The following is a 24,666-nucleotide window of genomic DNA, read 5'->3' as shown; positions in this document are numbered from 1 at the left end:
CGTTGGATTTGAGCCCCACAGATTCCGACAATGTCAACCGTCATGTGTGAACTGTGAACAACTACGAATCTACGATAATTTTCTTCGACGCCGGTAAAACTCACACTCCATCCCCCTCTCTCTCTCTTCTCCAAAATCAAATCTTTCGATTAGGGTTTTTGCGATTTGCAATTCCGCAATTCTGAATACTCCTATTTCTTGGAAAACCCCTCTTTTTTCCTTTTCCGGATTTGTATATTGATTAAAGAATGTTTTGATTTCACAGCTGAAAGGAAAACATTTCGATCACAATCTCGCCACCGCTTATTCTTCCATTTTCAATAAATCTCCGACATCAAATCAATCCATAATTCATCAACCCTGACCCTGTAATGTAATGAATCGACTCGGGTGCATATCAATTGCTCCCTCGGTCAACCCCGCGTTGACCTTCCACAGTTTCTGACAAACATCCACCATTGATCCCCCAGTTTCAAATGTTGGGAATTGAATGTTAGATTCTTCGATTTTAGGAAAAATGGGTTGTGCTGAGAATGGCGGGTAGATTTTTTTTTTTTTTTTTTTGAAGTAGTTTTGATGCAATGGATATAAACATCGATGCAATTAGTGGAAGTATGAACAGTATTTTGGAGTCTCCAAAAGTAATGATCATGGAAGAGAGTGAGAGTGATGTGGAAGATGAGTCCCGAGCTTTGTTGCAGTCGGAAAACGGTGGTTTGTCGAAGAAATCGGAAAAACCTAAGAGGAAAGTACAGTGGTTAGATAGGAGTGGTGATAATAAGCTCGCCGAAATCTTGGAGTTTCAACCGAGGTATATATAAGTTAACAAACTTCTTTTTTTTTTTTCGCTGTTTGAATTTATTGATGTTTTGCTTGATTTTGATCGGCTTGTTAAGGAATTGATTTTGAATACGAAGAACAACGGTATTAAGGGTAGAAAGACGATCGTAACATTGTTTAAGGTTTTTGAGCTTTGATGGATAGAAATGTTAGTAAAATTGGTGGATCTTGATTTGCTTGATTTCGATCTGCTTGTTTAGAAATTGATTTTCGTGGTTGTTTTGAGTATTTTGAATACGAAAAACAACGGTATTCAATGGTAGAAACGCGATCGTAACATGTTTAAGGTTTTTTGAGCTTTGATGGATAGAAATGTTAGTAAAACGAGATGTATCTCGATTCGTACTTTCTATGGATTACCTAAATGCTGCATAATCAGTAACATTGGTCGAAATTGGTTTTTGGATGTCCGAAATTGTTTATTCGTCAGGAGCTTGGAAATATTTCTTGCAGATTCTTGAACGTTCGATTTCTGATAGATGATGGAAGTGAAATCGGCACTTGTTTTGCCCGGTTTTTGTTAAATTAATAATTTAATTTTTGTTAAGTCGACGAGGATGATGCTAATCTAGGATAACATTTTTCCTCCATGGAAGTTATATAAATAAATAAAGTCATACTTCCCTAATTACAATGCTTATTGGTCGATCCAAGACTGCTTTATTTTAGTCGTTAGCTGAAAATCGAAGCATTGGATATATATTTCTCAAGAAGCCATTCTATATACAATCACACGCATAAGAGATTTAAGATTAACTTTACATTCAGCATCAATAAAGTTTCGCGTTTATCCTGTAATTGTAAGTCGACATTTTATCGTTCCTTGTGTTAATATGGTTCCTTTTTTTTTTTTTTTGCAGTGATGTGAGCGACTCGGAAGAGGAAGATTCAGATTCTTGCATCTGTAGAATAATGTAGACCAGATTCATTATACCGTTCTGAGATTCGCTGCAAACGGAATATGCCAAATCCAACGGCTCTGGAGTTTCCAGAGGTTAATTTTTTTTCCTTCTCGTTTTTTATCAAATAGTATATCGAAATGATCATAGTGTGTGCTTTTTATACTCCGATTGTTGTATAGGAAGTTACAGGTGCCTCTGTTTGCTTCACATTCTTCGAAGTTTGTAAAAAAAAAATAATCGTGTATCAAACTGAATCGTGTCTTAATTTATTAAATTTCGATTTTTCTCGTGATATCAGTTCTCTTACAGATCTCGATGTTTTTTTATTTAACGTAAAATTACAGGGATTGCAATAAATGAATATTCCAATAATAAATTGACAGTGTAAGAAAATGCCCTACAAAGAACACTCACTATACATAAGCACAAGGTACACTCTTGTATGGATCACCAAATGCAGCAACATTTCCCGGTCGACTGAATACAATCTGATTTTCCGAAAAAAAAAAAAAAATTAATATTCGGGTAATAATAATCGAGAAAAAAATCGATAATTAAGTAGCAGCTATAGGAAAAGTGTATACCTGATAATCTCCAAGAGTACAAGTTTTGAAGCCAGCTGCACAATAGTCGAAATAATATTCCCACGTCCTGATGAACTTCTCGTCGAACCCCAGATTTTTTATTTCGCTGAAAATGACAGATTGTTTATTAAATTAAAAAAAAAAAATTGAAATATTTATATAACGTATGATACAAGTCTGCGTTTCTTGATTCTTTACCTCGTCCGATTGAGGAAATTCTCCCGCCAACATCGAAGTGTTTGGTAGTAATGAATTCCGATGTCTTCAACGTGCTCCACACTGCGTAACGAGTATAGTCGAATATATTTATTAATTTGCTTAATTTAATTTTTTTTATATTGATATAAAACGTGAAAAGGACGAAGATGGTAATTACCAAAGTCTAGAAGCAGCAGCCATTGCTGATGTCACTCGGCTAAGTGAAGGCAAGCATCCACCGGGGAATATATACTCTTTAATGAAATCCGAGCTACGCCTGTATTCAGTGTACCTCTCGTCTGGTATCGATATAAACTACACGAAAAAAAATAAAAAAAAAATAAATAAATAAATAATCATAAATAAATCGTTTTGTACGAGTAACTAACTAACTAACGAACCTGAAGAACAAAAAGACCGTCTTCTGCTAATGCAGATTCGCAGCAACCGAAGAATTCTTCCATATATTCATGACCTACAGCTTCTAACATCTCACTGCACATATCAATATTTTTCAAGACAAAATTAAATAACCGATTATCGAAAAAAATTCAATTTTTACATAGCCAAAAAAAATAAAATAAAAAATAAAAAAAAATAACCATGATATGATCCTGTTATATTTCTCGGTTTTGGGCAACTGGCGATAGTCGCATAGAAGAAACTTTATTTGATCCTGAAATCAAATTTCACATTATAATATTTCACATATTTGAAATGAAATATATAACAAAGTACCGTAAATAATTTAATTATAATTTTTTTTTTCGTCTAAATTTAATTTATACCTGAAGGCCAGCTTCTTTAACTTTGAGTTCAGCATATTCCAACTGCTGTTCCGATAGGGTGATGCCGGTATATTTACATCCGGTTCGTTTAACCGCTTCGATAGCTAAAGTCCCCCAACCGCATCCTATCTCTAAAATGTGATCGTTTTTACTGATTTTCGCCTGTTATCGAAAAAAAATCACTTTACAAATAATCATTTTTTTATTTAATAAAATCAAAGAGGATTTCAATATTATTATATAAAAAAAAAAAAAAAAAAAAAACATTTCACCTTTTCGATAAGAAGCGAAACTTTCCGGAGCTGAGCGATTTTCATGTCTTCGTCTTGAGTCTTTCGATAGAAACAATAATATATATCAGAGGGCAGTTTATTTATAAATAAATGATTTAAAAAAAATAAATAAATAAGAACACTAACCTTAAATATTGCACAAGAGTACATCATTGTCTCATCCAAGAACAGAGCAAATAGTTCATTGCTCTGCACAACCGAAAAAAAAGAACATGTTTTTTTTTTTTTAGTTATTTGCAAATAATATTAGACGGAATTTATAGTTTCGAAAAAACTTACGAGGTCGTAATGTCTTGAAATGTTACGTCGTGCTTGCGTTAATGAATTCTGTCTCGACACATGGTTATAGAAATATTTCGCAGACGATATCGCCGAAGTTAATAGCAACGGCGTCCACCAACCCCTATATATATACATAAATATTCTTAAAAACCCTTTTCGCAATAAGATTAGTAGTAGATGAAACAAATGTAGCAAAAAATTCGATAAGTTGTTACCTTTTGTTGTTTAGTTTTGAATTAGAAGTACTTAATTCTCTATTCGCAACAAATATCTGCGAAAAAAAAACGGCATTCGTAGGAAAAAACCGTTTATTACCAGACGAAAAATCACTAAATTTAATTCATTTTTCTTACCATGAAAAGATTGAGCATGCCTTCATTCTTATCAACGAAAGAGAAATCCCCGTTTATATACGCGTCAGCTAACCCTAAATCTGCTTCAGTAGCAACCTGTGACATATGTATTTATATATAATATATAATTAAACATAGAACGCAAATGACAAAACTTAATTAGTAATAATTAGAGTTTTTATTTTTATTTTTTTTACCTTCCAATAAAACTGTGGAGTATGAATTCGCAACGAGACCTTTAAGAAGCTCTTCTTTTTCGTGCCTTCGAATGTGAACATTGTACCTCCATCTTCCAATAATCTGTCATGGCACGACTTCTCGATTATCGATTAAAAAAAAAGAAAAAAAATTGTTGGTTTAATATAAATACGAAAAACTCACATTAGAGTTCCGATAGATATAAGACTTTGAAGAAACCTAGTGACGAGAAGACGGGCTCCGGTTTCAAGCCACGACGGTACCATATGTTTCGGGTTGTACCTAAGTGTACAACTCTTTCCAAGCAAGCCATTTGCAGCCACTATACCGGCCTGCATGTCAAATTCAAGATTAATATTTTTTCTCTCCAAAAAAATTGCAAAAAAAAAAAACCTCGTAAATATACCTTTACTCCGTCCTCATGAAATCCGTAGCCTGGACAAACAATGCAAACGTAAAAAGTCGTGTAACAAAAAACGAAATATTCAACGTATAATTGTATTGTTTAAAATAATAATGCACCTTGATATGCTCCGGCGAACCATATTCTTCTTTTTCCTTGGATTAGATTTAATTCAGACGAAGCTTTATTTGCAGCAACCGATGGAATTGGATGACCAGTTGACCATTTAAGCAGTGTATTTTCCGGTGTCGAAGGTGGATTAAGTGTTATTAGAAATGGAGGCCCTGTTTGGCTGATATTCTGCAAATTTTTTTTATATATATACATATTATTAACACGAATTTATTTAATTAGCAAAGTAAAAAAATGATTTTTTTTTTGCTGAATTAAAAAAAATTACCTGGAGTATATTGAGCCAATATGTCACACAAACTTTATTATTGATGGTTCCGAGAAAATTCCACGCGCTCCAAGCTGCCGTATTTTTCGGCATTAATTTTTTGTCGCGGTGAAGGAAAATATCACTGCAATAAAGGGTTGTTAAAAAAATAATAATTCAGAAATAAATTAGCATGATAAAAAAAGTTTCGATAAACGAAAGTAGTAGAATTAACAACCTATAGGCATATTGAAATGCACCGAGTATTCTAGATTCGTCGTACGTTGCATGCTGCCCTAGCATCTTCAGAGCATCTGGTGCATGTGCACCAATTATGCACGCGTCGTATTTATCCTCTGAACCATCCTTACAACTTATAGTACAACCTGAAAAAAAAATCGAGTTTCGATATTTTAATATCAATTAATACAGTGTTGGAATACGAAAATGAGTTTGCTCTCACCGTCATCGTCTGCTGAAACAGAACATACTTCGGAATTGGTTCTTATTTGACACCCTCGACTTTCGAGAAATTCCGTAACCTTCATTAAAACAGACATATATGTAATAAATACTATGATATTCACTAAACAAACGTTGTTCTATTCGAGTTGTGTTACCCTATGGACGTAATCTTGTGAGCGCCACCTCACGGTAAGCCATTGTGGACGACCAAAGAGCTGCGAGACGACATTTGATTATTTTGAAGAAAACGAGAGAAAAATATTATATTTGAATTAATATTATTAACTATTATATTACCTGCAAAAGGTGGTGATTACGACAAAACGAAAGTATGGAATACGCAGAGAAACTCATTACTCCTTCCGAAGAACACGACCATATCGAACCGCAAATCGGTATCTGGAAATAAAATTCCAAATAAATTAGTAAATATTCAAATATATATTAAATATATATTTGTGATACTTTCTTACAAGATAGGCCTTTTGGAATAACTCGGAATAGCCACGTGACTGGATGAAGTGGCCTAGTGTTTCGTTTCGATCGATATCCGGATTGTTGTCGAGCTCTTCAACGTAACTGCAAAACGTAAAAAAAATATTTAGTGGCAAATACGAAAATGTACTTACGAAATCGAAACGTGGGATTATGTAAAAAGGCTTACTTAATGACATCATCCTTAAATTTGAGGATTTCTTTGATCATTTTCCAAAAATAAGGATTAATTGCATTCTTTTTTTGTGCAAACAATCCCGAAAAACCGGTACGGCTACCCCATTCGCATCCTTGGCCTTTGTCTAAGCTCACCGAGAATGACATGTCGGATATTTCCATTTCGACTCCGAGGGTTTCGAAGAATTCCATCATGTTTGGATATGTAACCTGTTCAATACATATACCCCAAACTTTAATTTTGTTGCATTTTTTTCCCTCCGATTTTATTCAAAGGCGAAAAAATAAATTATTGGATTATTTTGTTTGTATCGAGAAATAATTTTGAATTGGGGTGTGATAAATGTCGTTTCAGTTTTAATATCGTTTTTACTTTAAACGTGATTTTGACTATTTTCAATTCTGAATTTACCGACTTTGACTATTTTTGGAGCCAAAACCAAGCCATTTCTGAGCATTTAGGTGGTGTTTGTAAAAGCTTATTTAAAGATAGAAGTTAGTGATTGTGGATTAAGTTGGAATTAAGTGTTTATTTCTAAAAGTTGAAGGTGTTTGTAAATTATCTGGAAAATAAACTAAATTAGAAAAAACAGATACATTGGTGCTTTTAAAATTATACCTTAAAACAGCTTATTTTAAAAGAAGCAAAAACAAAATCTTATTTTGCAAACACTTAAAAATAGATTATGTGCCGAAAAAAACTCATAATCTATTTCTAAAATCATTTGCAAACACCATCTTAGTAATTTACCGGTTTACTAAAAAAAAAAAAAAGTAATTTACCGGTTTTTTGTACTAATATCCTAATGGGCCCAGTTTTATTAAATATAAGATTTGTGGGGCCCAATAACTTATAAATGGGCCCCATTGCAGGCGTAACGTACATCCCGACAGCTATTGATGGACAGGAAACTAACAATTGACAATTGTAGCCCTAATTTATTTGGCCCAGCTGTGAAATTCTTGCATGTGTTGGGTGCAATGCACCCGATCCATTGGTTACCGTTAGTTGAGTGGTAATAACACATTCTTGCCGGTTCTTATAAAAAACAAAAATGGGGAAAATTACAATCGCCTCCCTAAGGTAAGGTTTATTAATGTAAAACCCCCTCATTTTTCTATAGTTACATCCTCCCTTAAATTTATAAATTTCTTATATCAACACTATTTTCTAGGAGTTAGATGTAAGAAATTTATAAAATGCAGGGAATTGGATGTAATTTCGTAAAACGAAAGTATTTTTTTAATAAATTTGAAGGTGGTAAAAAATGAAAAGTTTGTGATTATTTAACAAATTATTTAAAATAAAATATGGTAATAATATCCAATAATAATTCACAAGATGCACGAATTACTAAAAAAAGAAAATCTAAAATAGAATTTAACCAATTATAAGTTGACACGTAAAAGGGTAAAATCTAAAATAATTTAACCAATTATAAGTTGACACGTAAAAGGGTAAAATATAAAATAAATTTAACCAATTAAGTCATGTCGTTGTCTGAGTCTCTAGCAATAGAAATGTATAACATAAAAAAGGGATAAACGGACAATTGAACCCTATGCGTGTCAGCTTTTCGTAATTATATACTAATAATATAAGAATTAATTAAAATAATATCCATCTTTACAAGATTACAAACTCTCCCAACTAATTAATCATGCACTAATTAATGATTGGATCCGGTCACAATTTACACTTCTCGAGGGATTTTTTTTTATTTTTTATTTTTATCTCAATAAAATTATAATGCCGCACGGATATAGTTAAATTTCAATAAATTAATACTATCGAAATTAGTAAAATTCTATTAATTTAATAAATTATAAAATTATCTAACTAATAATTTAGTGTCGAGCCTGTAATATATTATTATTCAAACAATGTTATTAATTTATTGTTGCTCTAGAGTAATTTAAGGTCACATTTTAGTTAAATAAACTAATAATATTTTGGCCTTTTGCTAAAAGCTATTTAATATTTATATATAAAATTAATAATTAAAGAAAATGAGGAAATTATATATAAAAAAAGAAAAGAATATGAGGCCATAATGAGATATTGTGCAGCAGAGCAGATAGACCAATAAGAGTGAAGAAAATGAAAAAGAAAAAAAATTAAAAAAGTAAATAAATAAATAAAAAATAAAAAAAATATATATAAAAATAGAATAAATACTTACTCGATTAAAGACCATAAAACCAAGGTCTAGAGAAGTGCCATCAACGGTAACAGTTTTAGCATGGCCCCCCAAGTAATCTTCCTTCTCGTACACCACCACCTCCACTCCGCCTTTCGCCACCACATAGGCGGAGACCAGCCCACTTACGCCGCCCCCCACCACCGCCACTCTCATCTTCTCCGACATATTCCCTATTAAATCAAATCGCCTTCAAAATTTATCAAACTGCATTACCGGAGTATACAGATACAATCATGTTCTAGTATATTGAACTACCTGAAAATGTAGTGTTTGAGAGTGAGAGAGAGAGAGTATAGAGAGAGAGAGAGAGAGAGAGAGAGAGAGAGAGAGATGAATATACAGAGAATCAATATTGTTCGGAGTGATATTTATAAAGATAAGGTTGTAACAATATTAATTTCTCAATTGATATAAAACTGAGGTGCCCACAATATTTTGTCCTATTTGCAAATTGCTACCTAAAACCCATATATAGAGATCTATTTCTCACTCCAAAGAAAAAGGTTTTCTGCAAATTCCAGTTAGACTATATATGAAAACGTGCAGGAAACTAGAGAGAGAAAGAGAGAGATCTAGAGAGAGAGAGAGAGAGTAATATATAACACTTAATGCAGGAAACTATTTTTGAACAAATTACAGAAACGTACTGATATATTTTTAGTGAGTTATTGGAGCTGTTTGGCCAATGTAATAATACTCCGCCAACTCATATATTGTTACTTTTGATCTGAAATTAATTGATTTTAAATTTAATAAAATTAATTTGCCCTATTTTTTTTTTATAAAACTAAAAATATGAAGGGGGGGCCGTGACCCCTCCCTACAGCATGTTATCCTCTTCTGATTTGCCAGTTTCCAACAAGACATAATAAAATGTTTTCATAATATTGAAAAGGGAAGGCATTAAAAGAGGCCACGACTCGTTTTGTGGTACTATATTGCCATACGAATTAATCAAATAAAAAAGACCCTTTAAAAATTAGCTAATTGGTGAACATCAAACATAATTATTAATTATATTTTAATATGTCATAAAAAGAAAATTAATAATAAGACAACAGAAATTGAGTTTTATTAATGGTAAGGTTTGGTGAGAGCTGAATTTTCTAACATTGATTTGTCAGAAAAGGCGCGTGTGTTGGACTGTTTAATTCTGCAGCTGCTGTGTGACCAACGTGGTGGCTTTGCTACCAGTTAGAGTTTCTTGGTTTCAAATGAGGGTTACGTTTAAAATGAATATAGTTGATTTATACTTAGATTCAAGATTCGAATATTTATATTAATTTTTTTTTTGAAACTTGGCGTTTTTGTATTTGAATTTTATTAAAAGTAATATCAAACTAATTATAATGTAGGGTATAAAATGCCTCACACCCCTCAAACCAAACCTAATTTGATATGAGTAACAAACTCGAATAGAACATTTTAACTATATCCATATTTTAAAATAAAAATTGACATACATCTGTTATTTTTTATTTAACTCAAAATACATTTACAATACCTAATAAAAACCCCTCTCTCTTCCCAGGCGGCTCAGCACCCCATCTCCTCCCACTCTCTCTTTCTCTCTCTCTCTCATATGTCGTCCCCAAGCCCCCTTTTTTTTTTTTTTTTTTTTTTTTTTTTTTTTTTTTTAACATATTTATATTTAATAAATGATTAAATCCAACTCTCTCTCTCTTTTCTCTCTCATATGTCGTCCCCAAGCCCCCCTCTTTTTTTTTTTCTTTTTTCTTTTTGAACAAATTTATATTTAATAAATGATTAAATCCAATTATAGTGGAATAATTATGGAGGCTATAACGGTGGTTATGGCAGGTGGCGACGGCTATGGTGGCGGTGGTTATGATAGGTGGCGACGGCTATGCTGACGACGACATGGGACTGTGCGGCGGGGGCTGTGGTTATGGTTGAAATGTTATTGAAAGCACATTTTGAATAATTAATTGCATCTGATTTTCTTTTTGTTTAATAGAATTTGCTTAGATTGGTTTAAATGACAGATCTAGGTTTTCTCAATGTTGGTAGGTGACAACGATCGCGGCGGCTGTGAGCGTTGGCTACTAGGGTTTGCGTTGACTGCATGGGTTCGCGACTGTTGGGAGTTGTTGACAGCTAGGGTTTGGTAGTAAAACATAGTACACCGTAGTACACTACAGTACACCGTAGTATGCTATAGTACATTGTAGTATGCCATAGTCTACTACAAACAAATCGAAAATACGTAAATTGAAAAAAAATAAAAACAAAATAACAGTTTTTTATTTTTTTGTGTGTAATTTTCAATATTATGTAGAATTGAAAAAAAAAAGAAAAAGAAGTTTTTATAGTAGTGTATAAAATGCTAAAATGAATAATGAAAAAAAAAGGAAAATGAACAGATACTAGTAAACAAAATTAAAAAAAAATGTTAAATGAAGATAGGAAATATTAAATGCATAATAAATAAAATGATAAATAAAGTTTGAAATTTACTTAATGTATATTTTGAATTTGGGAATATAGGGACATTTTTGGAATGAATTTTAGATGTGAAGCAAATGTTTAGTTGAGCCTGTCATTTAGTTCTAATAAAATTTGGCACTAGGGACCTATATCCTAAGGCCCCTAAAATATAATACACCTTTTGGAGACAGACTATATGTTAAGCTCAAACTAAAGGTGAAAGTCGGATGAAACGTTTTATAATCGACTTCTTTGAAAAAAATAAGGGCAAATTATACCAACCCTCTGAGGTATGACCAAATTACGAAAAACCCCCCTTCTTTGGATAATTACAGGCACTCTTTTTTAAATATTTTTACATAAAATTTATGTAATTCGGTTATTTATCGAACCAAATCGTATATTCAGTTCGGTAAACGGTATGAAATGTTGGCGTACCAAAATTTCGGTTCGGTTTTACCGATTTAACATCCCTAAATTTATCCATGGAAGGGTATTTTTGTAAGATAATACATAGTTGAGGGGGTGGCTGTAATTAACAAAACATGAGGAGAATTTTCATAATTTGACCATACTCAAGGATATGACCGTAATTTTCCCAAGAAATAATAAAAATTCAAAAACTTTTCTTCTCAATTTTAAAATTACAACTACCTCCCTTCATCTTAGATGTAATTTTATATAGATCCTCTCTAGTTTGAAAAACTTACACAGATCTCCCGTCTAGTTTGATATTAGTTAACACAATTACTTTGACCATGGATTTTCCTTTTTTTTTTTTTACATGAATTTGTCAAATGAGGGGTAGTGCTAATCTTCACTTAAAAAACATACACAATATTAAAAGGGTTAAGTGCAATTTGCTCCCCGTACTTTGACCATTTTTGTACATTAACCCCCGAATAAAAAAAAGTTACACGATCATACCTGAACTTACTAATTTATAGCACCGGTGACTTAAAAGTCCAATTTTTGACAAAAGTATCCCTTGATCAATTGCACACGTGCGATACACACGTGAGAATGGAGGGGCAATTTGGACAAATCAATAAAAAGTTCACAAACCAAATATAGAAATATTCCTGAAATAGTTCATCTTCTCCAAAAAACATGAACCTGCGGTGGGCATGTCACAACTCTCGACAACCTTTGTTTTCTCCTATTCTTAGTTTCTCAACTTTTAGCAGAACAACTAAAAAACCAACCATCTCTCTTCTTCTTTCTCTCTCTATCTCTCTCCATCTCTCTCTCTCTCTCCTCTCTCTTCACACAAAACGACCCCAAAAAAATTATAATGTGAGCCAGCTTTTTTCTCTCTCCCGCCAGATATCTGAAGACGACGTAGTTTTCTTCTCGCCGGAATTTCGACCCCTTTCCGTCAATGGGTCGTCATTTCCTCCTACCCAGCATCAACACCGACCCCACCTCCCCACGCCTTTCGCCGGAGCCAACCCGCCCGGGCTCCGCGGCGGAGCTACCGTCGCCGTTCGGCAATCTCGACGGACTCGACCTCGACGACTTCCGCGAAGCCGCATACGAGATTTTCTTCACCGCCTGCAGATCTTCGCCGGGGTTCGGCGGCCGGAGCGTGTTGACGTACCATAACCCCTCCGACAGCGGCGGAGGCGGCGACGGATATGGGTCGGCTCCTGGATCTCCGGTGAAGCCGCCCGGGGTTGGGATGGCGGTGACTAGCCGGGTGAAGATGGCGTTGGGGCTGAAAATGCTGCGGCGCTCCCCGTCTTCACGGCGGACGAGCTCGTGCGGGTCGAACCCGTCTTCCCCGAGCGGGTCGGGGTCCGGGTCGAGCCCCAGGGTCGGGTTCACGGTGCCCCATGCGGGGAGGATGAGGCGGCCGTTGACATCGGCGGAGATTATGCGTCAGCAAATGAGGGTGACGGAACAGAGTGACAATCGTCTTCGTAAAACTCTAATGAGGACACTTGTTGGCCAAGTAAATATATATACATATATAATATATATATATATATATATATATATATATATATATATAATGTTTATGTTGCATGCATGCATGTATAGACATATGTACGATAATGTATTATCATGGAGATTTATTTGGAAAATATTTCAATTTATGTCAAATGTACTTTATAAAAGAAAACCTAAATTTTGAATATACATAGTTTTTGTTTTTTATATATATATTTTAAATGAAGGAATTCGCAGCCAACTATATATAACATGATTGAATTTGATGATCAGATGGGAAGGCGTGCAGAGACAATAATCCTACCTTTAGAGCTTCTACGCCATCTGAAACCATCGGAATTCAACGACCCTCACGAGTACCATCTATGGCAAAAACGCCAGCTCAAAATCATAGAAGCGGGCCTATTGCTCCACCCGTCAATCCCATTAGAGAAATCGGACACGTTCGCCGCTAAGCTACGAGACATCATCGATTCTTCCGAAACAAAAGTAATCGACACCGGGAAGACCTCTCCAACCATGCGAACCCTCTGCAACTGCATCGTCTCCCTAGCGTGGCGGAGCCCCGACGGTGGGACCACGGACATCTGCCACTGGGCCGACGGCTACCCTCTCAACGTCCACATCTACACCGCCCTCCTCTCCTCCGTCTTCGACCTAAAAGACGAAACCCTAGTTTTGGACGAGATCGACGAGTTGATCGAGCTCATGAAGAAAACATGGTCCATGTTGGGGATCAACCGTTCGATGCACAACTTGTGCTTCACGTGGGTTCTTTTCGAGCAGTACGTCCTTACAGGACAAGTGGAGCCCGATCTTCTAGGCGCTTCGTTCGCGATGCTGACGGAGGTCGCGAGCGATGCGAAGAAGGTCGACAGAGATCCCGTTTACTTGAAGATGCTCGGGTGTTGTTTGAGCGCGATCAAGAAGTGGTGCGAGAAGAGGTTGCTCGATTATCACGGGAACTTTAATAGGGGCAATATTGGAATAATGGAAAACATGCTCCCTCTGCTTTTTTCGGCTACCAAGATATTAGAAGAGGATGTCCCTTGTTATGTCACTTCTTCCCAAGAAAAGGGAGAAGCGGTGGTCGATGAGCACTCCACCGGTAATAGAGTCGATCATTACATTCGATCGTCGTTGCGGAACGCATTCGCTAAGGTTCGTGCATGGCTACAACATGTTATATATAAGTTTTTAATTTGTATATATCTAACGCAACTCTCGTTGTTTTATTGATAGATGTTAGAAGATCAAAATGTGAACGGGACGACAAAATACACCGAGGCGCAAGAAGTGAGTGAAGTGCTCATTAAAATTGCACGAAAAACGGAAGAATTAGGTATAAAGGAGAAGGATATTTTCAGTCCCGTTTTGAAGAAATGGCACCCGATTGCGGCTGGAGTTGCGGCCGTGACACTCCACACGTGTTACGGGACTTTGCTTAAGCAATATCTAACGGGGAAATCATCGATCTTGAACGAAACTGTGTTGGTTCTGCAAAGGGCGGGTAAACTCGAGAAGGCTTTAGTGCAGCTCGTGGTGGAGGACTCGGTTGAATGTGAAGACGGGGGCAAGACCATTGTGAGAGAGATGGTTCCTTACGAAGTCGAATCGTTTATAGCGAGACTGTTGAAGCAGTGGATTCAAGAGAGGCTGCAGAAGGGGAAAGAATATCTCCTTCGAGCAAAACAAACCGAAGTAAGTTTTGTTACCTTAAACGAAGTAAATGATCATATGCTGTGGTGGAAATTAAAACGAAATTTTTATATTTCCGCAGAATCGGATCCGAAATTTCCCAATTTCGAAAAATATTTTTCATTCCGAATATTCGGATTCCAATTTTTTCCGAATATTTGGTCCGGTTTTAATTTCTGATTTTTTCCGGTAATTACACTTGCCAATATTATAATGCATTTTATAATTTTGGTTAATAAAAAATGAAAATTTCCGAATACGGCTGATTACGATCAGAAAATTTCCGACTTTGAAACAATTTTTTTTATTCCAATTTCGATTTCCAACTTTTTCGATTTCTTTTGGAAAGGAATTGGAATTTATATTTCACTTCCAAACAACATCGGAATTTTTCCGAAAGCACTAATTCCGTTCTTGCAGACATGGAATCCGAAGTCGAAAACGGAACCGTACGCTCATTCGGCAAGTGAACTAGTCAGCTTTGTAAAGGAAGTTGTGGATAGTTTCTTTGAAATTCCGGTGACTTTATCAGAGAGCTTGTTCTATGATTTTGTCAATGGTTTGGAGAATGTGTTTAGAGATTACATTGCCTTTGTTGCATCATGTGGTAAGAAAAGTGTTTCACACTTTCTTAAATCCTATTTTATACCCCTATATTTACTCTAATTATCAAAAAATCATCATGTTATAAATAATAACAAACCACCCCTACACGATTCAATTCTACCCCAAAAAAGAACTATTTAGGGGTTCGTATGCTAAAAAAAAAGAAACGCATCGTAGGAGTTAGTTTGCTGATATTTATAATACACGATTCAATTCTTAGCAATTCTGTATAATATAGGGTACTAAATGCAATAAATTTAATTTAATTTATTTATTTGGAAAAATACAATTTTCATGCCTTAAATTTGCACCAATGTCACATTTGGTCCCTTATGTTTAAAAAATTCAACATTTTTAGTCTTTTACGTTAAACTAACGGAATTTAGGGTGTGCCTATCACTGCCTTAGCGAACAGACTAACGATAAATTATTAATTTTCGAATTTGCAGGATCAAAACAGAGTTACCTCCCAACGCTTCCTCCACTAACAAGATGCAGCAGAGACTCAAAAATCTTCAAACTATGGAGAAAAGCGGCGTGCAGCGTCGGAGTGGAAGATCGCAACCACACGATCGGCGGCGAAGAAGGAAACAATCCACGGCCGTCGACGAGCCGTGGGACCCAACGCCTCTACATCCGCCTCAACACCCTCCACTACCTAGCCTCTCAGCTCCACTCCCTCGACAAAACCCTAGCAATTTCCCCCAAATTCACGCCGTCCAAAATCCCCTCCGCCGCCAGCCGACGGCAGCAGCAGCAGCAGCAGCCGAACGGATCCTTCTTCGAGCACAGCCTCTCCACCTTGCAGATCGTCTCCCAGCACGTCTCCGAAGTCGCCGCCTACCGCCTCATATTCCTCGACTCCAATTTCGTCTTCTACGGCAGCCTGTACGTCGGCGGCGTGGCGAACACGCGGATCCGGCCGGCGATCAGGCTGATCAAGCAGAACCTCACGCTCCTCTGCGCGATCGTCGCCGAGCGGGCTCAGCCGCTCGCGTTGAAGGAGGTGATGAAGGCCTCGTTCGAGGCGTTCCTCATGGTTCTCCTGGCGGGTGGGGGTTCCAGGATGTTCTCCAGATTCGATCACGAGATGATCGAGGAGGATTTCGACAGCTTGAAGCGCGTGTTCTGCACGTGCGGCGAGGGTTTGATTGTTGAGGATATGGTCGAGATGGAGGCCGAGGCGGCAGAAGGCGTTGTCGGGCTTATGGGCCAGAGTACTGAGCAGTTGGTTGAGGATTTCAGCAGTGTGGCTAGTGAAGCCGCCTCCGGCGGCGGGGCTGGCCGGAAGATTCCGATGCCGCCAACAACGGGGCGGTGGAATAGGTCCGATCCGAATACTATATTGAGGGTTCTTTGCTATAGAAATGATCGATCTGCTAATTATTTTCTCAAGAAAACATTTCATTTGGCAAAGAGGAGGCCTATGATCAAAATGATTTAAAATATATATATATATATTATATATATATATATAATTTTTTTGAAAATAAATGAGAGAGAATGTTGATTTTAATTTAATATATTTGATGTTACTTTTGGTAAGCCAAGAAAAAGATAGAGAGAGATTGGGAGATTGTTCTTGCTCAAAAAAAGATTTATCTGTTTATTTTGCTTAGTTTTAGGAGGGAAATTATATTGGTGTTCATATTTCTTTTTCTTTCTTTTTAGATTTTTTCTTTGTACAAATTTCTGTATTTAATATACTACATTAGATTATATATCATTGTAAAATGATCAAGGGTCGAGTTGCTACAAAAGTACGCTATTTCACCCGGTGTAGTATGGAATAAACCATTTTTTAGTCAATCCATTGAATAAATGTGAGAGTGTTTCTTTTTTTGTAAATTCAAGAATCATCCCAAATCATTCCTCTCTTTTTTCTGTGATATATATATTAGAACATCGATAAATTTAATAACATCGTTTAAATAATATTTTCGTCTGGTCCGGACTCAAAGACAATGGTCCCGATTATATTAATTTATAAAGATTTTTTTTAGAACAATTTATAGAGATTTAATTGTATATAATATAGTTCAGTTATTTCACTTAATTGAACCATCAAGTACAAATTACCAGTGCCATTGTCTGAAATACTACAGTGATAATACAAATTAAAACCTATAATACAACAATTATCAAACATATGTAATTCACAAGCAAAGTGGAAAAGAACTTGACATTTTATTTTCTTCACAGAACCTACTATTGGGCTACAACTATTGCTTCTTCATTAACCACCTTCTGCCTCGAAGCCGCGAGTTCTTCACCAAGAACCTTCATCGAATCCGAAACCTCCGCCTTGTACACGTAAAACCTCACAAGAACAAGAAACAAACCGAAGTTCAAGAAATTCAGAATCGCGAAAAACGCATAGTAATAGTCCAAATGCGACGCATTCAAATTATTCCTAATCCACCCGTCGCCACCGTCACCCTTCGTAATCTTCGAAACCGTTGACAAAAGAAAACTACTAATGAAATTCCCCGCACCGAGGCTAGTCATCGAGTAAGAAGTACCCAAACTCTTCATACTCTCAGGGGCTTGATCGTAAAAAAACTCAATCTTTGCCACTTCCAAGAAAGCATCCGCCGCTCCCATTAATATAAATTGAGGCAACAAAATAAATATCGATAACGGAACTTGCTTCCCGTTTTCCACCACCCCGTTTTCCTTTGCAACCCTAATCCGATACATTTCGGTCAACGAAGCAACGACCATTATAACTATGTGGAATATCATGCCAATGCCCATTCGCTGAAGAAGGGTGATGCCTCTAGGGTTTTTGGTCCATTTTTTAATGATTTTCACGAAGAAACGGTCGTACAAAACGACGTTTATGAGCATGGATAGTGTCACGAAGCCAGCTAGACTAGCGGGGGGTATGTTGAAGTTGCCGACTTTTCGTTCGAGAGTTGTGCCTTGTTTTACAAAGAGAGTTCCTATTTGAGCTATCATTGTGCTCGGTATGAACGTGGCTATTAGGATCGGAATCATTCTTAGCATTTGTTTGGTTTCTTCGACTCGGGTGATCGGGGATAGCATCCATGGGGTTGTCGGGCCCGTTTTTACGCACGCTTTGTTGAGGAACCTGCATACATATAAATATGGACTGATTAATTATCAGGAGTGTGATTAAAATGTCAAGAAAAGGAGCATTGCCTACATTTGAAAAACAAAAAATCATTTTCGATAGTTATATGAGAAAGAAATGCATGGAATTTGCATCTTTGAGACTTTGACCAGTGTGAAAAAAATGTTTGGTCCATTGACTAAAAACTTCATTGGTCCAAATAAGACATGGATCATGACCCTACCCACACACTAATTTCTTTTTTTTACTAATAATAAAAAGGGCAAATTACGGGCACCCCTGAGATATGGTCTAATTACGAAAACCCCCTTCTGTTTGAGTAATTATAGCCACCCCCTCAACTATGTATTATCTTACGAAAATACCCCTCAAGAGGTAAAGTTACGGATGTTAAATCGGTAAATCTGAACCAAAATTTTGGTACGCCAATATTTCATGCCGTTTACCGAACTGAATATATGATTTGGTTCGGTAAATAACCAAATTACATAAATTTTATGTACAAATATTTAAAAAGAGGGGGGCAACTGTAATTATCCAAATATGATGAGTTTTTTCGTAATTTGGCCATACCTCAAGGGGTGGCCGTAATTTGCCCTAAAAAAATAACTATTTAATAATACAACGTGAGCTACAACACACAACTAAAGGGATAAAAGACAAACCTGAACGTAGGTGTAGAATCGATTCGATATTTCCCGTTCTTAGCGTACACTTCCAAATCGAGCTCATACAACTCCTTAGGGTCCGTCGGAACATCGACCCTCCATTTTCTCATAGAAGCCACGATAACCTTAGCCATTTTCGTAAAAGGGCTACCTGTGGGCACCTTGTGCCGATAAAAGGGGGTACCGATCAAGAATATGACTATCGATATAGCAAGCCCAATAGCGGGTAGCCCGTACCCGAGCGTCCATCCCACGTTGTCTTGTATATAGACGAGGACCGTGTTTGCAAATAGTGTGCCGAAGAATATGCTAAACATCCACCAGTTGAAAAATGAGATTTTATGGGCTTTCTCTTTAGGGTCAAATTCGTCAAATTGGTCGGCTCCGATGGTCGAAATGTTTGGCTTTGTTCCGCCGGTGCCCAATGCCAGTGTGTAGAGTGCACCGAAGAATACGCCTATTTGCAATGGGGTTGCCTTTTCGCAGTTCGCGATGATTGGATCCGAACATGGAGATGGTTTGAGAGGATGTATCGTTACCGATAGAGTTAGGAGGCACATTCCCTGTTTTCATATTGAAAAAAGAAAAAGAAAATTTGAAATAATCAGTTTGATTAAATTTAAATAACTTAATTATTTTCATTTTATAAAATAAAATAAAAAATAAAAAATAAAAAATAAAAGCCAACATGTGCAATTGAATGTGGATTAAATACAAAAGAAATGGTGGTCCTGTGAAGGTGCTTAATTTGTCAGGTTAGTTACTAAATTTTGAGTAGGACCTAATTCATTTTGTATTTTTGTTGAAATAAATAATTAATTTCATTGTGTCACACTTGGCTAGTCACGCTTTATATTCGCATAAATTATCCAATTATTGAACATAGATGTTGCTTGTAATATTTAAGGTAAATTACAAACACCTCCTCAAGGTAAAGTCTATTTATGTAAAAATCCCTTCTTTTTGAGAAATTGCATTAAACTCCTTGCAGTTTGGAAATTTTTAACATTTACCCCTATAAAAGGGTGTTAATGTACAAATTGCAAAGGGTGGATGTAATAATAAAAAAACGAGGGGTTATTTTGTAAATAAACTTTGCCTCAAGGGGCGGTTTTAATTTTTCCTAATATTTAAGGTTCGGTACCTATTCTTGTAAAGACTTAATGTTCAATAAAATCAAAGATAATCAAAGAAGTTGAATTATTAAGCCACCTACCTAACTTATTCAATTAGCAAATAAAAAAATTTAGCAAATTGTTATACAAGTCTTCTATTAATTATAAATATTCTTGAAATTAATCAATTATTAATGTATGAGCAATTATAAAATTGACAAATGGGATAGGTATAGCTACCGGTTTGACTTAAATTCAACTTTGATTTTTGAAGTTTTTTGAGGTATACGTACAAATATTATATCTAGACAATGAATTGAATCTAGTCAGACAAACGTAAATCCAAACAAAGTTGTACCCGAAATCCAAAGAGATAAGACTATGTTTCTTATCCAATTTTTTTATGAGATAAAATAATATGTTTATTCATAATAATGCAAGAATCCAAATAAATTACTCTCTTATGTGCCATATTAATACTAACACTAGTCACTAGGTGACAATTAATGTGATAATACACACAAATCATTCATGGAAAAACGCATCTTTTTAAAAAATACTCCCTCCGTCCCAATTTAAATGACGTTTTGGGTTGTTTCACACATATTAAAAAAATCAATAAATGTGTATAGATTATAGCAAAAAGCATAGAAAAATACTAATATATCCTTGACATTAATTGTTTTACAACTAACTAATTAGGAGTTAGTTATAAATGGTAAAATTGAAAATAGTGCAATTAATGATGCATTGAAAATCTAAAATGACAAATAATTTGGGACAAGAAAAACTCACTAAAAAGACATATAATATGGGACATAGGGAGTAACTAATAATTTGTTTGACTAGGCTTATAAGTTGTTTAGAAAGACTTATAATATTTAAAAGCTTATAAGCTCTTTCAATGGATTTACATTTAAAAAAAATTGTTAGAGAGCTTTAAAAAATATTTTTAAAAAGTACATTTACATCATATTTTTATTTAAAATATTATAATAAATAAAAATAACTTATAAGCTCTATACACTCTATTAATTTTAGAAATAAGATGCGACAATTTATCTACTTTTAGGTGGTGTTTGCAAACGCTTTTTGAAAGTGATTATAAGCTTTTTTTGCTCATAATCTGTTTTTAGGTGTTGCCAAAATCAACTTTTGCTTTTGCTTCTCTTAAAATAATCTGCTTTAAGCTATTTTTCTAAAACATCCATAACTTTGATTTTTCTATTTAAGTTCATTTTCTTGAATATTTGCAAACACCCCCAACTTTTAGAAATAAACACTTAAAACTGACTTAACTTATAATCACTAATTTCTGATTTTAAATAATCATTTGACAACAACACCTTAAAACTTTATCAAATGTTTTAAATAAGTAATTGGACCACCACTAATTTTTCAAACTAAGCCATCAAAATCGGTTAGACAATTCAATAAATTTCATCGATTTAAATTTCACCATAACAGCCAAAATATTCCACATGCATGCAAGACTTTAAGCCCTTTACTTTAATAATTTTTTATGAGACTTGACGTATTACTAATTAAATTTTCATTTTATAGTCTAGCTATTTTGAAATTTGATGTTACATAAATATCAGATTCAAAATTAGAAAAATTCAATTAATTTAGCGAAACATTAAATTAACGAGTTAATAATTCAACACGTTCTTTTCGAGTCAGGACTTGAAAATTTATTATTCAATAATTATTAATTTGTAAAAAAAGAAAAAAAAACGTACCGAGAGATAAATAGCAGAAGCGCCGAGAAAAGTCCAATAACGGCCCAAAACGGCGTCGGCGATGTAGGCACCTAAAACCGGAGTCATCCAAATTGTTCCGACCCAATTGGTCACGTTATTCGCCGACTCAACAGTACCTTCTCGAAGCTTCTTTGTCAAGTATATGAATAGATTCGAGGATATTCCATAGTATGCCATACGCTCAAATACTTCATACACTGCACACACACACACACACAAAAAAATTATAATTTTTATAAAGTTATTTATAAGAAATTCATTAAATCTAAAATTGAATGACAATTTAGTAGTCACCATTTTTAATAGGAAAGATTACGAAAAAAATCTTCAAGTAATTACAATCACTCCTCAACTATTGTATTGTCTTACACGTTCATTCTTATGGTGCAAAATTTACCTACTGAAGGAAGGATTTTTTCGTGAGACAATACATAATTGAGGGGATATATGGATGTAATTATTCAAACATGAGAGGTTTATTCGTAATTTATGCTTACACGAGGGGTGGCCGTAATTTCTGATCTTTAGTATTCTTTTGACAGAATTTAAGGTACCAAGTTGTCTGAATTGGTTGGGGAGATTGTAATTGACATGTAACAGATGACCACACAAACAGATAAATTGTTATAACTAGTATTAATTATATCTATATATAGCTTTTTATATTTTTTTTAATTGAAAAAAAAAAAGAAGAAGTTAAACTTCATGCATGGTTAATTATTATTTGAAGGGTGAAAAAAGGAGGTAATTAATTAAAATTTGTAGTGCTCCTCAATCTTTGGATGGGAAAGTACAGGGCAGCTAGCTAATAATTAGTTAGTAATTAGTTAATTACCTTTTTGTTGATATGATTTTGATTGGTGTTTCACTTAGGTCCAACCAAACACAATCACATATTTTTATTCCAAATTAATATATATTATAATATAATCAACAACATAATTATGAGAAAAAGAAATATAGATTATTTTGAATCTGGAAATTAAAGAACTGATTGTGTAATTAAAGCTACTATCTGACTTTTTTGTTAGTTAATTAAGCCGGCCGGAGAAGATCTTAGAGAGAGAAAGCAAGTTAGAGAGAGAGAGAGAGAGAGAGAGAGAGAAAAGAAATATATATGTATAGGTGTATGTATATGTGTATGTATACCAACAATGAAGGAGCAAGCAGTCCATCCACCCCTCTTGGATCTAAGAATAGGGTTGCCTTTGAGATCCACTGTTCCATCTTTTGTGTATCCATCACTTCCATTTTCTTCTTCCATATGTATCATATATATATGTTGTATGTATAGATGTGCTCTCTACTTATATATACTCTTTGTAAGTAGTGCTTCAAAACCTTAAAACCAGAGCCCCCTTTTATATAGACTTTTGTAAGATTTGTAGTGACACTTTTTGTCAAATATAGATAGTAGATAGGCCCCAAAATATTTATTTGGATCTTTTTATTGTTCAACTCTTTTATAAAGAGTTTCTCAGCTTCACACACACACACACACACACACATACACACATGAGATATTATTTTAGATTTGAGCGAAAATGAAGACTAGTAGACTACTTTACTATAAGTCAACGCAAGAGAGCCATTGTGGTCAACCCAAGAATCCTTTTTGCATTAAAAAACAAGAATATAAATACACCTTAATTGTTCAACTAATTAGGGCCAATGAGGGAGGGATGATTCATATTAGCCAATTGGTCGTCGTTTTCCTTCTTGATTTTTGGGATATGTGTGATGCATTTCCTTGCTATTTTAATTTACATAATATTTAATATCATAGATTACGACCACCCTCTTGAGGTAAGGTGCAATTAGGAATAAATATCGGGAAAAATACAGTTTTCATCCCTTAAGTTTGCATTACTTTCACATTTGGTACTCCATATTTACAAAAAAACATATTTGGTCCCCTATGTTTCAGAAATTCAACAATTTTAGTCATTGCCATCAATTTTCCTTTAAATATAACGGAATCAAGCGTATGCACATCACTGCCTTAACTAACGGACTAACGATAAATTGACGGAAATGAACAAAAGTGTTAAATTTTTTAAACATGAGGGGCCAAATGTGTTTTTTGTGAACATGGAGGACCAAATGTGAAATTGGTGCAAATTTGAGGTATGAAAACTGTAATTTTTCCAATAAATATCTCTGATTTACATAAGAGATGTGAAAAATGTCGATCGTTTCAATCTTATCACGAATGTTTCGATTTCAAACGTGATTTTCACCATTTTCGATGTTGAATTAGACAAAACTCAAAACACGGAATTTGTAGTTTTTTGGGAGTCAAATTTTCTAATCCGACTTAAATCATCAAGATTGGATGTCGAGTGAGAAAAATATTCATGCGTCAATGAACACAGCCCACAATTTTGATGTTTTCAATTATTAAAAATTTAAGGGTAAATAACACGTAAGTCCCCTATGGATTTGACCATTTTGCACATGAACCCCTTGCACTTTTAATATAAGGACATGGCAACCTTGTATTTTTAAAACAAGCACATAACCCCCTTGTGTTCCACTTGACAAATAATCATGCTCATTAGAGAAGAAGAGTATTTTGAAAGTACAAGGAGGCTCGTGTTAAAGTACAAGGGGTCATATACTTATATCGAAAGCACAAGGGGGTACGGTTATGTGCAAAAAAAGACAAACCATAAAGGGCTTAAATGCTATTTACCCAAACTTCATAATGTAACTCATTTATTCATAATTTTGCCACCCAACATTCAATCTAGTTGA

The 24,666-nt window shown here is 34.9% G+C and overlaps 4 protein-coding genes across 6 annotated transcripts; 2 read left to right on the top strand and 2 right to left on the bottom strand.

Annotated features, from left to right (window-relative positions):
- The first annotated feature begins 39 nt into the window (after positions 1-39).
- On the top strand, positions 40-2,034 carry LOC105963068 (uncharacterized). The gene is made up of 2 exons (XM_012987434.2): positions 40-811; positions 1,701-2,034. The coding sequence occupies exons 1-2, from the start codon at positions 582-584 to the stop codon at positions 1,756-1,758; spliced, it is 288 nt and encodes a 95-aa protein (XP_012842888.1). The 5' UTR covers positions 40-581; the 3' UTR covers positions 1,759-2,034.
- LOC105963063 (uncharacterized) lies at positions 1,985-9,640 on the bottom strand. Of its 3 annotated transcripts, none has more exons than XM_012987429.2 (25): positions 9,165-9,640; positions 8,541-8,731; positions 6,350-6,567; positions 6,159-6,264; positions 5,983-6,084; positions 5,841-5,900; positions 5,684-5,762; positions 5,459-5,606; positions 5,242-5,365; positions 4,961-5,141; positions 4,845-4,873; positions 4,622-4,770; positions 4,438-4,540; positions 4,241-4,336; positions 4,103-4,158; positions 3,885-4,008; positions 3,732-3,794; positions 3,585-3,644; positions 3,313-3,474; positions 3,127-3,200; positions 2,926-3,019; positions 2,703-2,839; positions 2,525-2,605; positions 2,327-2,432; positions 1,985-2,230 (listed from the first exon to the last, which is right to left on the bottom strand). In XM_012987429.2, the coding sequence occupies exons 2-25, from the start codon at positions 8,724-8,726 to the stop codon at positions 2,156-2,158; spliced, it is 2,613 nt and encodes an 870-aa protein (XP_012842883.2). In that variant the 5' UTR covers positions 8,727-8,731; positions 9,165-9,640; the 3' UTR covers positions 1,985-2,155. The 3 variants fall into 3 exon arrangements, with proteins under 3 accessions (XP_012842883.2, XP_088669542.1, XP_012842882.2); XM_088813416.1 differs by having other exon boundaries at positions 8,817-9,241; XM_012987428.2 differs by lacking the exon at positions 9,165-9,640 and having other exon boundaries at positions 8,541-8,861.
- Positions 9,641-12,199: 2,559 nt separating this feature from the next.
- Positions 12,200-16,987, top strand: LOC105963062 (protein unc-13 homolog). Its single transcript, XM_012987427.2, has 5 exons — positions 12,200-12,963; positions 13,236-14,123; positions 14,205-14,663; positions 15,081-15,267; positions 15,716-16,987. The coding sequence occupies exons 1-5, from the start codon at positions 12,391-12,393 to the stop codon at positions 16,708-16,710; spliced, it is 3,102 nt and encodes a 1,033-aa protein (XP_012842881.2). The 5' UTR covers positions 12,200-12,390; the 3' UTR covers positions 16,711-16,987.
- A 302-nt stretch (positions 16,988-17,289) lies between these two features.
- Positions 17,290-23,444, bottom strand: LOC105963061 (protein NRT1/ PTR FAMILY 5.2). Its single transcript, XM_012987426.2, has 4 exons — positions 23,059-23,444; positions 21,889-22,106; positions 19,029-19,594; positions 17,290-18,360 (listed from the first exon to the last, which is right to left on the bottom strand). The coding sequence occupies exons 1-4, from the start codon at positions 23,180-23,182 to the stop codon at positions 17,475-17,477; spliced, it is 1,794 nt and encodes a 597-aa protein (XP_012842880.2). The 5' UTR covers positions 23,183-23,444; the 3' UTR covers positions 17,290-17,474.
- Positions 23,445-24,666: the final 1,222 nt, after the last annotated feature.

The sequence above is a fragment of the Erythranthe guttata genome, chromosome 14, assembly GCF_056151865.1.
Source record: "Erythranthe guttata isolate IM_541 chromosome 14, IM_541, whole genome shotgun sequence".
Taxonomy (NCBI): domain Eukaryota; kingdom Viridiplantae; phylum Streptophyta; class Magnoliopsida; order Lamiales; family Phrymaceae; genus Erythranthe; species Erythranthe guttata.
The sequence above is the reverse complement of the archived record's forward strand: the minus strand, read 5'-3'. Positions and strand labels throughout refer to the sequence as shown.